The sequence below is a fragment of the Tenrec ecaudatus genome, chromosome 16 (genome assembly GCF_050624435.1).
Source record: "Tenrec ecaudatus isolate mTenEca1 chromosome 16, mTenEca1.hap1, whole genome shotgun sequence".
Classification (NCBI taxonomy): Eukaryota; Metazoa; Chordata; class Mammalia; order Afrosoricida; family Tenrecidae; genus Tenrec; species Tenrec ecaudatus.
In genome coordinates, this window is record NC_134545.1 from 98,924,538 (window position 1) to 98,937,062 (window position 12,525).

The 12,525-nt window shown below is 43.9% G+C and overlaps 1 protein-coding gene across 8 annotated transcripts in view; it reads left to right on the forward strand.

The window, feature by feature from the left end:
• ATRNL1 (attractin like 1) overlaps positions 1 to 12,525 on the forward strand; it is a 647,203-nt gene that overhangs the window by 54,236 nt on the left and 580,442 nt on the right. For all 8 annotated transcript variants that reach the window (XR_012780436.1, XR_012780437.1, XM_075534999.1 and 5 more), the window contains exons 6-8: positions 82 to 256; positions 3,932 to 4,019; positions 7,807 to 8,062. Coding sequence is in view for 6 of the 8 variants with exons in the window: in XM_075534999.1 (XP_075391114.1) it covers positions 82 to 256; positions 3,932 to 4,019; positions 7,807 to 8,062 (519 nt within the window). In the remaining 2 variants the exon portion in view is untranslated. The remainder of the gene's footprint in view (positions 1 to 81; positions 257 to 3,931; positions 4,020 to 7,806; positions 8,063 to 12,525) is intronic.

The following is a 12,525-nucleotide window of genomic DNA, read 5'->3' on the forward strand; positions in this document are numbered from 1 at the left end:
TCTCTTCATCCACACATTCCGTGTCTCTAATAGAATGGTCTTGTCTAATAGAGTGCGTTGTTTGACTTTTTTTACAAATAGGTCCTGATTGTTCTCTGAATGTTCCTTCCACTGAGCCTTACTGGATTCTGCCCAACGTGAAGCCCTTCAGTCCGTCTGTCGGTCGGGCTTCGCATAAAGCAGTTTTACATGGGAAATTTATGTGGGTGATTGGTGGATATGCTTTCAACTACAGTTCTTTTCACATGGTCTTGAAGTAAGTGGCCTTTTTCATATGTTCGCAATCTTTTTTAGAGCTGAATTTTCTTTTTGATCACAAGGTCTCATAAACGTCTTCTTTTATTGCTTGCTGTTCAGTTTTCAGTAACTGCTTTTCTGACATTGTTTATTTCCTACATGGAACTTGCTTTGGAATCTGAGTTCACGTCTAAAGTCAATTATTTGTCATTACGCACTTGGGGATTTTGTGTGTGTGTGCATGTGTGCGTGTGTACACACAGAGATTTCACAACCTCTAGAGGCTAACTAAAGGGAAGGTCAGCCGTTTGAAACCACCAACTGCTCCAAGGGAGAAAGATGAGACCTCCTTCTCCCGTAAAGAGCCGCAGTCCTGGACACCCACAGGGGCAGCTCTCCCCGGCCTTAGGGGGTTACAATGCGTCGTAGGATGACCCTGAGCGTGTTTTTTTGCACTGCCTGTATTGGGTTTTATGAATTCTGCTTTTCTTTACTTTTTTCCCCAGAAATAAGTGTAAATCCCTACGTAGGAATACTTGTGGTTTGATTGTAAGCATTAATTTTCCTGAACTTTGACTTTTTAAAAGCATTTGTTGGGAATGGTGTACCAATATCTGGAATAGAGATCAATTAGCTGAGTTCTGAAGACCGAGAGCATAATTATCAAGGAAGCATGAAAGTCTGACAAGTTTTTTTCTTTGCAAGTTGAGTCATTCACTAACAATCAAGTGACGAATGTTATTTGATAATCTCCCACATGTGAATATTTTTACTCGAACCAGCTAGTGTTGTTGTTGTTGTTTTGGTCTGACAACCGGCTCCTTTGCTTATAGCGTTTGTAAAGATTCAGGATAACGTTCTGGGGGTTGCCTTAAAACTCAGATCAGAAATATTTGTTGCTGTTCTGACAGGCTAGGGTGTATTTTTACACCATTTGGAATATGGTTCAGTTGCAGGCGAGGACATTTAGACGGGCCTTGGAGGCCACAGTGTCAGCTCTATTTGTAGTCTATTGCCGAAATCAACTAGGGTGCAGATGTTATGTTTTACGCCAGAAACGGGCTGTGAATGACCTAAAAGTCCTATGTCAGCATCTACTATGCTAGACTGCCTTACAGAACATATCCTTGTTGGCATTAGTGAAAATAGACATATGCGTATGAGCTTAGGTAGCAGTTTCTGAGCACTTACACTATTTCTGTGTGCTCTGGATATACCAGCAACCAAAGCAAACGCCTCCGTGATTGTCCAGTTAGTGAGGAAGGACGAGCAATGAAAAGCTAAATATTCCAAGCGAATAAAGTGAACCTGTGCACATGCCGGCACGGGCCTGTGTGAGCGTATGAGCATCAGTCCTTATAGCTATCTAGAGATCTCTGCCTCCGTGTGCCATGTAGCCGTGGTACACGGGTGATAGATGAGCTAGAGAGGCGGGGTGCTCCACCCCAGTCAGAGTGCCAAACAAGGGGACGTTTACTTGAACTGCAGTGATCAAGGTTGCCTGTATGGAAAGGTGGGCACTAAGGAAAGACTTAGAATGGGAAGGGTGCTGACAATTATCCAGGGGTGGAGGGAGATAAAGGCCTGAAGGGAGGAGCAACCTCTAGTGCTTGAGGCTCAACAGAGACCCATGGGACTGGCCTGAAGTGCAAGAGATGGGATAAGACGGGATGGAGAGAGACGGGAGGAGACAGATGGGGCCGGCCCCCATCGAGTTTTGAGGCCTCATGGGAAGGTTTTGAGCATGCTGCGATTTGGATTTTCAAGGCGTCTCTGCGGCTGCTCTGTTGAGGGTACAGCCGGGGGAAGAACGGAAGTACAGTGGTAAACTAGTATGAGGCTATCAGGGCAAGATGTTGTAGCCAGAGGAGAGGATCAGGCCTAAGCCAGAGGCATGGTCCCTAAGAGACTTGAGGGGAGGGAAAGGCAGCAACGGAGACTAAAGAGAATGACCACCTGAGTCCGGTGGTGCCTTGAAGATACAAGAATATCTAAGGAGGGATGGATGAACGACGCCCAATGCTCGTGATTAAGCAGATCCTGTAAAATGAGGATTGAAAGTAGCCATAGATTTAGTTTAGCTCAAGGACATCGACTGTGACCAGAGCAAGTTTTCTGGAGCAGTCAGGTCCAAGGTCTGACTAGAGTGTGTTTCATAGAGAACGCATCGACTGGGGCTAATAACAAATGGGGCAGACACTTAAGCGGGCCCAAGGTCAAGAGAAGTTTTCCTCCAGGGTCCCAGTGTCCAGGAGCTAAGACCGGCTTTTAATTTCTTTTCGGGTTTTGTAAAAAAGAGCCAAGAAGAAAACGAGAGATTTCTGTGGCCTGCAGCGCCCAAACTATTGACGTCTCGTTCTTTGCAGAAATAGCCTTCTGATCCCTGATGACTTCAGGTCATTCGGTGGAAACCAGTGTGTTGGGTGTAGATACTCATGAGATGGGTAGATGTCGTGGTGAGAGTCGGTAGACTATATACCGGTTAATTATATTTCTTCATTTGTGTGATGCGTATCTGTCCTACAGCTGCAAAGTAGGTCATTAGATGTAATGGTGAAAACAACTTTTGGCAACTCTTACTTTTTGTTGTGCAAGGGTAACTCTCTCGTCTTTCCCGATGAAGTGGACGAGGAAAGGGAAAGGGGGATTCATGATAGTGAGCGTCCTAACTTACACTAGGTCCCACCCATTAGTTGACGGGACTCTCTCTCTCTCTCTCTCTCTCTCTCTCTCTCTCTCTCTCTCTCTCTCTCTCTCTCTCTCTCTCTCGTTTCTTGGCACATGAGGGCATTTGAGTGTTAAATAGGACGGTAAGCAAACTGGGATCCTGGGAGATAAGCACGCGGATCATATGCCTGCACTTAGAGCAGCGAGACAAATGCCAACTGCTCCTTTGCATTCTGGGTTCCAACGGTCCTTTATTTTAAAAGTGCCTTATTTAACATACTCCGGGATTTACTTTGCAAAATCTTAAGAGTTATCAGACAACAAGCCCTATTTGTGTCCAGAAAATATGTGCTCATGACTCTCTTTGGTGCTAAGCATGGTGGGTTAAGTGGCGGGCTATTCACCACAAGGTGAACTGTGTAAACCCACTAGCTGCCCCACCAGAGAAAGATGAGGCTGCTGTCTCTCACGAAGATTTACAGGCTCGGGAACTACAAGAAGCAGTCCCCTCTGTCCTAGAGGTCACTATGAGTTGGCATCAGCTTGCTGGCAGTGGGTTTGGTTTAGTTTAGTTTGGAAGCTAACTGTGAAAATACAGGTGTGTAGCATACACAAACGAAGTGGATGTTGTAAAAATGGAGAGAATGTTCATCTCTTTTCCAAGAAGAAACAATGGACTTTTTGTTCGTTAGTTTAAAACTGAGGAACAGCTCTTTGCTGCTTAAGTTAACCAGTTGGTCTTAATGGTTAAAGGTGATTGAACCAATTAGTTCCATCAGAAAATCTTTGTCAGTTTAATGCTTGTTATGCATGTAAGTCATTAAATCAGATGAGGTACGTACATTTTGATTAAAACTTACTAATATAGTGCATGGAATTATGCATTTATTGGTTATAATTATTACTGAGTTTAATGACTAATTGGATACAAGTTTGAGAAAAATGCATGCAAATTAACAAAACAAAACAAAACCCAAAATGAAAATGAATCTTAGTTTATGACATTCTCTTTCTTGCTTGCTTTTAGTTACAATCTAGAGAGCAGCACATGGAATGTAGGAACCCTGTCCAGGGGACCTGTCCAGAGATACGGACACTCTCTTGCTTTATATCAGGTATGACCACTGACAGAATTAACATGTTTATATACTGTAGGATTCATGAAGTCACCATGTCATTAGAATATTTTGAGTCAAGAATGATTGGTTATTTCCTGATTCGTAGTTAAGCCTTTCAAGTCAGATTCTTATGTATTTTCTGTGCATATTTAAAAAAAATTGGAAGGCACAAGAACAATATAAAGAATAAAATAAAAATGACCCAAGGTGTTTGCCTCTTTAAAAAAAATCCATAGGCATGTTTTAAAAAGAAAATAGAATTGAAAAAATATTTTAATAAAATCATTTTTATTGGGAGCTCTTACTGATATCATCATAATCCATAGTCAATCACATCAAGTAGTATTGCACAATTTCCACTACCATCAGTTTCAAAACATTTTCTTTCTTCTTGAACTCCTTCATATCAGTTCCCCTTTATCCCCTCCCTCCTCCATTCCACCCCCTATGATTTCTTTTTTCCCCCTACAGTAGTTTTTGTTTTTCCTTTTTGCCATATCTTACATGATCCAGTAATCCATTTCTGGATTGCCATATCTTACATCCATTCCCATGCAATTCTATTGTTGGGTCCCATCGAGTGTAGAGTACATCCGTCCATGCTGTCAGCTCCCTCTTCCCCTCCCCTTTCCCACACCCCCAGGGGACCATTACTCCTGTTACTGTTTCTGAAGGGCTCTCTATCTTGGCTCTCTTTCTCTCCTGATGTGTACATAGGTGTGTTTATAAATAATATTTATGTGTTGTTCTTATCTTCTTTTAGTTATACTTTTAATGTTTGCATTCTTTTCATTTTTAAAATAGATTTATTGAGCTATAATTCATCTGTTAAACCACGGGTTTGCTCCAAGTGTTGATATTCAGAGTAATGTTGATCATAACCAAAATCTACTTCAGAAGATTATTATCAGCCCCACTCAAAGGAAACCTTGTACATTTCAGATATTACACGCACCTCCCTCTCATCACCATACCTAAGCAGTTGATAATCTACTTTTTGCCTCTATTGATTTTTATATTCTGTATAGTCATATAAACAAAATCATATAATATGCAGACTTCTGCGACTGACTTCTTTTATGTAGCATACTGTTTTCAAAGTTTATTCATGTAGCATGCGTCAGAGGAGCCTTGGTGGTGCAGTGGTTATGCATTGGGCTGCTAACCACAAGGTCAGCAGTTCAAAACCGCCAGCTGCTTTGTGGGGGAAAGATGATTCTTTCTACTCCTATAAAGAGTTACAGTCTCAGAAACCCACAGGGGCAGTTCTACTCTGCTCCAAAGGGTCTCCATGAGTCGGCATTGAATGGAAGGCTGCGAGTTTGGTTTTTGGTTTTGGGCGCCTATGAAGGTGCTTGCTTCCATTTTATAGTTGAACAATACTCTGTTGTATGGAGAAATTATGGACACAATGAATGGTTTATTGGATTGTTGATCAAATGATGGGCATTTGGATTGTTCTCACCTTTTAGTTATTATGAATTATGAAGCTCGGGATATTCACTTTGTACAAGCTTTTGTGTGGATGTGTGTTTTCATTTCTTGGGTCTACACACCCAGGAGTGGAATTTCTAGATCAAATGGTAACTCTGTATCTAACTTTTTCAAAGAAATTGCCAAAGCGATTTCCAATGTGGCTGCATCATTTCTCACTCTGCCCAGTGGTGTCTGAGAGTTCTCATCCACACCAATCCCTGTTACCGGATGAGTCTTTGTCTGCAGCCATCAGTAGGTACTAAGTGCGGCTTGGTTTTGTAGGTCCCTAAGAAGTAATGATGGTGAGCATCTTTTCAGGTGCTTCCTAGCCATTTGTGCATCTTCACTGGAGAAATGTCTACTCAGATCCTTGGCCGGTTTTTAAATTGGGGTATTAGACTATAACTGAGTTGCATGATGAAAAAAATATATGTATTGTGATGCAAGTCTCTTATCAGATGTAGTATATGCAAACCTTTTAAAATATGTCTGCCAGTTCTAAGGATTTTCACCTCACTTCCTTGATTGCACCGTTTACTTATTTATTTTGATGGCATCCTTTCAAGGACAAAAGGCATTTAAACAATCGATGAAGCGGATATGTATTTTCATTTTGTTGTCTTAAGAAATGCATCGCCAAATTCAAAGTAAAATCTTCCAGAGTTTTATACTTTTGGCTGTTACAGTTAAGTTTGTGTTTTTAAAAATCATTTTATTGGGGGGATTTGGGTTTTTGATCTTCATTCGTAAATGCTGTGTAATAAGGATCCTCTAATCCATCCTCTTACCTGGGACTCTGCAGTGCTCTTTGCACCATTTGTTGAAAGGGCGGGTCTTTCCTTATTGAATGGTCTTGGCTTTCTTGTAGAAAACCTGCCAACCATACCACACGGACTTCTATGTAGCCTCCCACTTTAAAGCCCATTGATCTGGATGCCTAACCTCAGGCCAGTAACACTGTCTTGACCGCTTTCGCTTGGTGGTCATTTTTGACGTGAGAATTGTGAGTCATTCAACTTTATTTGTGTTGGGCCTAAAATTCTCATTCTTTTTGATGCTATGTAGTTGGAATTGCTTTTCAAATTTCTTGTTTAGCTTGTTCATTGGAAGTCTATAGAAATACAACTGAATTATGTATATTGATCTTATGTTCTGCAGCCTTGCTGAACTTGTTTATTCTTATTTTTCAATTATAGATTTCTTAAGATTTTCTGTGTACACAATCATGTTAACCTTGAATAGAGATCTTTTGCTTCTTTATTTCCCAATTAGGTACCTTTCATTAATTTTTTGGGGAGCGTGTGTGTGTGTGTGGCTAGAACATCTAGTATGATGTTGAGGAGTATCATAAGGGACATCCTTGTCTTGTTCCTGATCCCAGGGAGAGACATCCTGATCCCAGGGGAAAGCATCTAAACTTTCGCCACTCACTACGATGTTAATTTAACCTATGTAGGTTTTACTTAGATGAATTTTATCAGTTTAAGAAAGTTCCCTTCTGTTCTCGATTGAACTAGTGATGGTTTGTATTACCTGTGCATCATTTATTCCAGTCACATGTGATTGAGATAATTGGGTGACTTACAGAGAGTACAGAGATTTCAAAGGAGCCCCAGCGGCTGTGGGTATTGGGCACGTCGGCTGCTACTCCCAGGGCCTGTGGTTCTTATAGAGCCCAAGAAATGGTCATTCAAATGTGTTGCACATAAGCGTAGATGTGGTTTACCTTTAATGACAGGCGTGGGTAAAACGATTCAATTTGAGTAGCAGAAAGCAATAGATAGATAGATAGATAGATAGATAGATAGATAGATAGATAGATAGATAGATAGATAATTCACATGCAGCACCAAGGACTCAGACCATGCAAAGACTGAAGACACAGCCTCTGTGTCATGCTAACCAGCAAGTCAGCTGTGGCTTTCCAGTGGTATCTGAAGAGAGAATTAGACTTGATATTAGAACTGCCTGAGTCTTTAATTTTAAGTTCCTAAACAGAATATTTTATTTCTTATTCTCCCAATATTAGTTCAGTGTTCCCTTCCTACAGATACGTCAACATTTGGTTATTCACTATGTATTGTAAATAAGATGTCTTAAAGTGACTTCATGTAAACATGGCTTGTTTTTTTGCCTTCTGTTGGAAGGTGAATGCATTAGTTAAACATACGCACGTGTTTCAAACAGACTTAACAAATACAAAATAATACCTTCTGCATGTTGCCAGCAAGTGCTACATTTTAATGCTTGCTGTTAGTTTTTATTCAGGAACTGCTTTGTGTATCAGTATTTGTATTTTGATTTTCAGGAAGACATCTTTATGTACGGAGGCAGAATTGAAGCCAGTGATGGCAATGTTTCAGATGAACTCTGGGTTTTCAACATCCCCAGTCAGTCCTGGAGTACAAAAACGCCCACTGTCCTTGGCCATGGCCAGCAGTGTGCCGTGGAGGGCCACTCAGCACATATCATGGAGCTGGACAGCACAGATGTTGTCATGATCATCATATTTGGATATTCTGCAATCTATGGCTATACAAGCAGCGTACAAGAGTACCACATCTGTGAGTTACTTTAACACTGTATCCCATCCCATGCTCTTCATTCACTGGAAATATTTTTATCCTGAAGGAAACGTCTCACATGGCTCCCATCAAATCGGTGACTGATTTGAGGTCCGAGTTGTAAGCCAAGAATGCGTAACTGTCAATGTAAGCCAGTTGTTTTTGTATTAGATTTTGTCCTGTAATCTCATCTTCCTTGCCCAATTAGGGGAAATGAATTCTATACGAAGGTAAGTCAAAAGTATTAAAAGAAAAACAAAACCATTGCACATATTGTGGACTGCCGGAAGAACAGGCAAATCTGTCTCGGAAAAAGTATTGCCAGGATGCCCCTCAGAGGCAAGGACGGGGAGACTGTGTCTCAGGTACTTAGGACAGGTGGTCAGAGAAGTACGCCATGCTCGGTGAAGAGAGGGGCAGCGAAGAGACAAGATGGATGGGCCCAGTGGCTGCATAAGGACCATGTGAGGATGGCGCAGGACAGGGCAGTGTTTCGTCCTGTGACACACCGCGTTGCTGTAGCTGCCACCTGACAGGAACCAGTCAAAAAGCATGGTTGCTAAGTGTCCTAGTTCACCCACGGACCAGTTTATTGCAAACCAAACTTGTGGACACTTGTCCCTGCCGCCAGTGGGTGGCTTCAGACACGCCCTCTCGTTACGACACGTGTCTTAGGGGTTATGGACTAGGCTGCGCACCACAAGGTCAGCAGTTTGAAACCACCAGCCACTTCTTGGGAGAAAGATGAGACTTTCTACTCCTGTAGAGTCTAGGATACCTACAGGGACCACTCTACCTTGTCCTATAGGGTCGCTATGTGTCTGAATGGACTTGATGACACCGAGTGAGTAGTCTCATTAGGGTCCACTAAACACACACACACACACACACACACACACACACACACACACACACACGTCCAGTCAAACAGTGACTTCTGAGGGCATGTCCTGGCGCTGACACCCCAGGCAGAGAGGTCTGCTCGGAGGCCATGGTGTTGCTGTTTTGAAGCTGCTACCAGAGGGTCATCTTGAGAGATTTTCTAGGAAAAGGAGCTTACTAGAAAGAGGTGTAAATAAAATGGAAAACTGCATTGGTGAGAGAGAGAAAACAAAAAAGTCCAGGAAAGTTACACTGAGGAATTCCCCCTGAGAACATTGCCATTGCTACTTATCCCCAGTCTCAAGGGTAGCAGGGCATGTCTACCAGGACTTCACTGGCAAAACATACTGCATCCCTCCTCCACCTCTGTCCTTGTCACTCTTTGTTCCCAAGGCTCAACCTTTACAGGGGACACGCGATTTGACGATGTCCAAGCTGCCATTTTGACGCGGATTCCTTGGGGGAAGGGTTAGAGAGATGGAGACGTCACGTCCGGAAGTGTGTGAACGTAGATGGAGGCATTGTCAAGAAACCATGGCTTTGGTTTTCTGCTTAATCAAGCTTCCTATGTAGCAATACTCTGTGGCTCACATTTTCTAAGACTCGAGACGACTTTTAAATTCCAGTAGATGGTGCTGTTTCTCCGGATTTTACTTATGAACCCAAAAAACGTGCCAGGTGGCAGGATTTTCTTGCTCTCTCTCTCACGCACACACACTTTTAAAGTACGCTTCCTGAGCAGTCTTTGAAAGTAAGACCACCTAAGAAGTCTGTTGTCAGGGATGCTTACCTGGTGGTTGAAGGTAACTTGGGAAATCCTTACATGGCTTTCTGTATCGCAGTTAGCGACCCTTTGTTTTCTGGCATCTTCTTTTTAATTCTATTGTAATGCTCTCTGAGACATTCTCCCACAGCCGTCACCTTTGGGTTGAAGAAACACATGGCTCATGATGGCTGTTCACTTTTGATAAGCACTCCTAGTTTCTAGTGAACCCAAGGCCTTGCTCCTTTGAGTATAGTTCAACACCTAGATACAGCTATTTAGAGCCCCCCCCCCCTGCTCAAGGGGAAGACTCAGCAGCAGTGAGAGATTGCCTGTGTGCTCAGAGGAAGACTCTTTCCTCCCAGTTGCCTCACGGTTTCCCCTCAGTCCTTTCAGTCAGGGCTGTTTCTGCTCCCAGGTGCCAGAACCCCTGGCCCCAAAGAGGGTTAGGCATCCTCTTTGCTACGTTCTGCCCTTTGCACACCCTCCTCACTCCCTCCTCCTGAAATCACCTGATTCGAAACTCATGCCCGGCTCTCTGTCACTGCAGCATACACGCATTTTTCTGATTTGATAGCCACGCACGTGCTCCTGCTCATACCAGCTCTCAGTATCCAGAGCTCACTTATAGACAGCTTGGGTTTCACCCTACGTGAATCACCCATTCTCAGTGTTCATCACCACCTGCGGCAAGCCCCCACAGTTTCCATTTTCAGGGCTTTACTGTTCTATGATCAGTTTTGGTATCTCACTCTCTTGAATTCCTGCACTCAGACAGTTCTCCCACCTCCCGAGAGGGCGCAGGCCACCCAGCCTCCTGTTGGCTTTCTGCTCTCGCGCACGGCCCCCTCGCTGCACGTGTAACCTCGCGGAGTTCTCGGTGCACGGTGCCCAGTCTCACGGCCCTCAGTGATGCCCAGCGCTCCTGCCAGACGGACGCGGCCGCTCTCAACGCTTAGACGATTGTTTCGACGTTCTCTCTGCTCTCCCCAAACTTTTGGTATTTCCTTTCCCTTTAGCACTCTCAGATCATGACCATGATTCGTATTCTCCTCAGAAAATAGAAGGAATCAAAGGAGAACGTAGGCTGCTGGGAACATGCGTGAGAATGTGCTAATACTCAGAATCTGTGTCATAAGGTGCATACATCTAGGAAGCAGGAAGTTGTCAGAAATGAAACGGAGCATTTAAAGATCAGTATCCTCAACATCCGTGAGCTGGAATGAAAGGGCGTGGGCCGTTTGGAACAGGATCGCCTCCTGCTCGACTGCGCCAGGAATGACAGTTTGAAAAGGAACAGTGTCACATTCTGGAAATAAAACGCCGTCACGATAGGAAAACATCCATACTCCAACAAGGAAGGTGAGTCAATATGACAATTCCAATTTTTGCATCAAGCACTAATGTGAATCCGAATCAACTGAAGAATCTGGCCGGCTTCTGCAGGCCGGAATTGCCCAGGCATGCAGTTCAGAGGCCCGAATCCTTCCCGGTGACTGGAATGTCAACGTTGGAAGCAACGAAGACTGAGCACCTGGCTTCGGTCCCAGCAAGGATGCCGGAGGGCCCACGAGAGAATTTCGTGAAACCAATGACAGACTTGTTGGAATGCCTTTTTTTTCCCAACCATGTAAATCATGAAGGGGCACCTGGACCTCAGCAGATCGAATGCATCTAGATAAAACTGATCATCACATCGATGGAAAGAGATGATGGAAAAGCCCAGTATCATCACTCAGCACGAGGCCAGGGACCAGCTGCCAAGTGGAGCAACAGATGCTCATATGCAAGTTGAAGTCGAAATTGCAACGCACCCATGTGAGCCAACAATACAAGCGTGCGTATATTCCATCTGAGTCTAGCGGCCATCACAAGAATCGGTTTCACATGCTGGAAACTGACAACTACAATCCAGACAAGTTGTGGAATGACATCAACGAAGAAAGCAGAAGGTCATCACAAAGACCAAAAAGACAAAGTGCTGCCAGGAGAGACTCTGACCCCTGCTCCTAAAGGCAGAGAAGGCTCATGGGAGCAGAGAACCGGATGACATGAAGAGCTGACCAGATGACTTCAATGGGGGGCTGAGAAGGCAGTTAACGCTAATGAAATGTGCAAAGCAAACTAAAAGGAAAGATGGTGTTTGGCATTTCTCAAGTTAATAGAACTCATGGAAACATCCAAGCCTCACATTTTATTACTGAGCAATTCTAATGGGCAAGATACTGAACAGCACTGAAAGAAGTCAAAAGAAGATTTTGGTATGAATATACAGAGCCGCCTCATGTCCATTTTAGAGAGAGCACATGGTTAGGAAGTGCTGGTATCGACGAAAACAGGCCAAGCCACACACCGAGAAGAGATCCGTCTTTGTACTTAGGCCGAGGACAAGGCTCCAACAAACTGGAAATTTCCAAACAATTCCAGAGACCCGTACCTGAAAGAGTGCGTCACGCTTCGTAAAGGAGAGGCTCCATGCAAAAAGAGGAAGGCCCTTGGTGAGATGGCTGGACACGGTGGCTGGACACCGTACTCAAGTCTAGTACGATTGGAGGCTGGCGCTAGACAGGGAGTGGATGTCGTGGTTGCAAGGGGCCTGAGCCAAGTCCACGAGCGCTAACAGCAGCACCAGGAATAGTACACGCAAGGGGAAGATCAGCTTAAAGTGGCTGCGGAACTCTACTCACGGGACTGCCAGAAATCCAGGCTCGACTCCGAAGTGAGCTTGGCATGAAGGATTTCATTGCAGATGCCAGATGGCCTTTGGGTGAAAGCAGAGAGCATCCGTGTTTACCTGTGTTTTATTAACTGTGCTAAA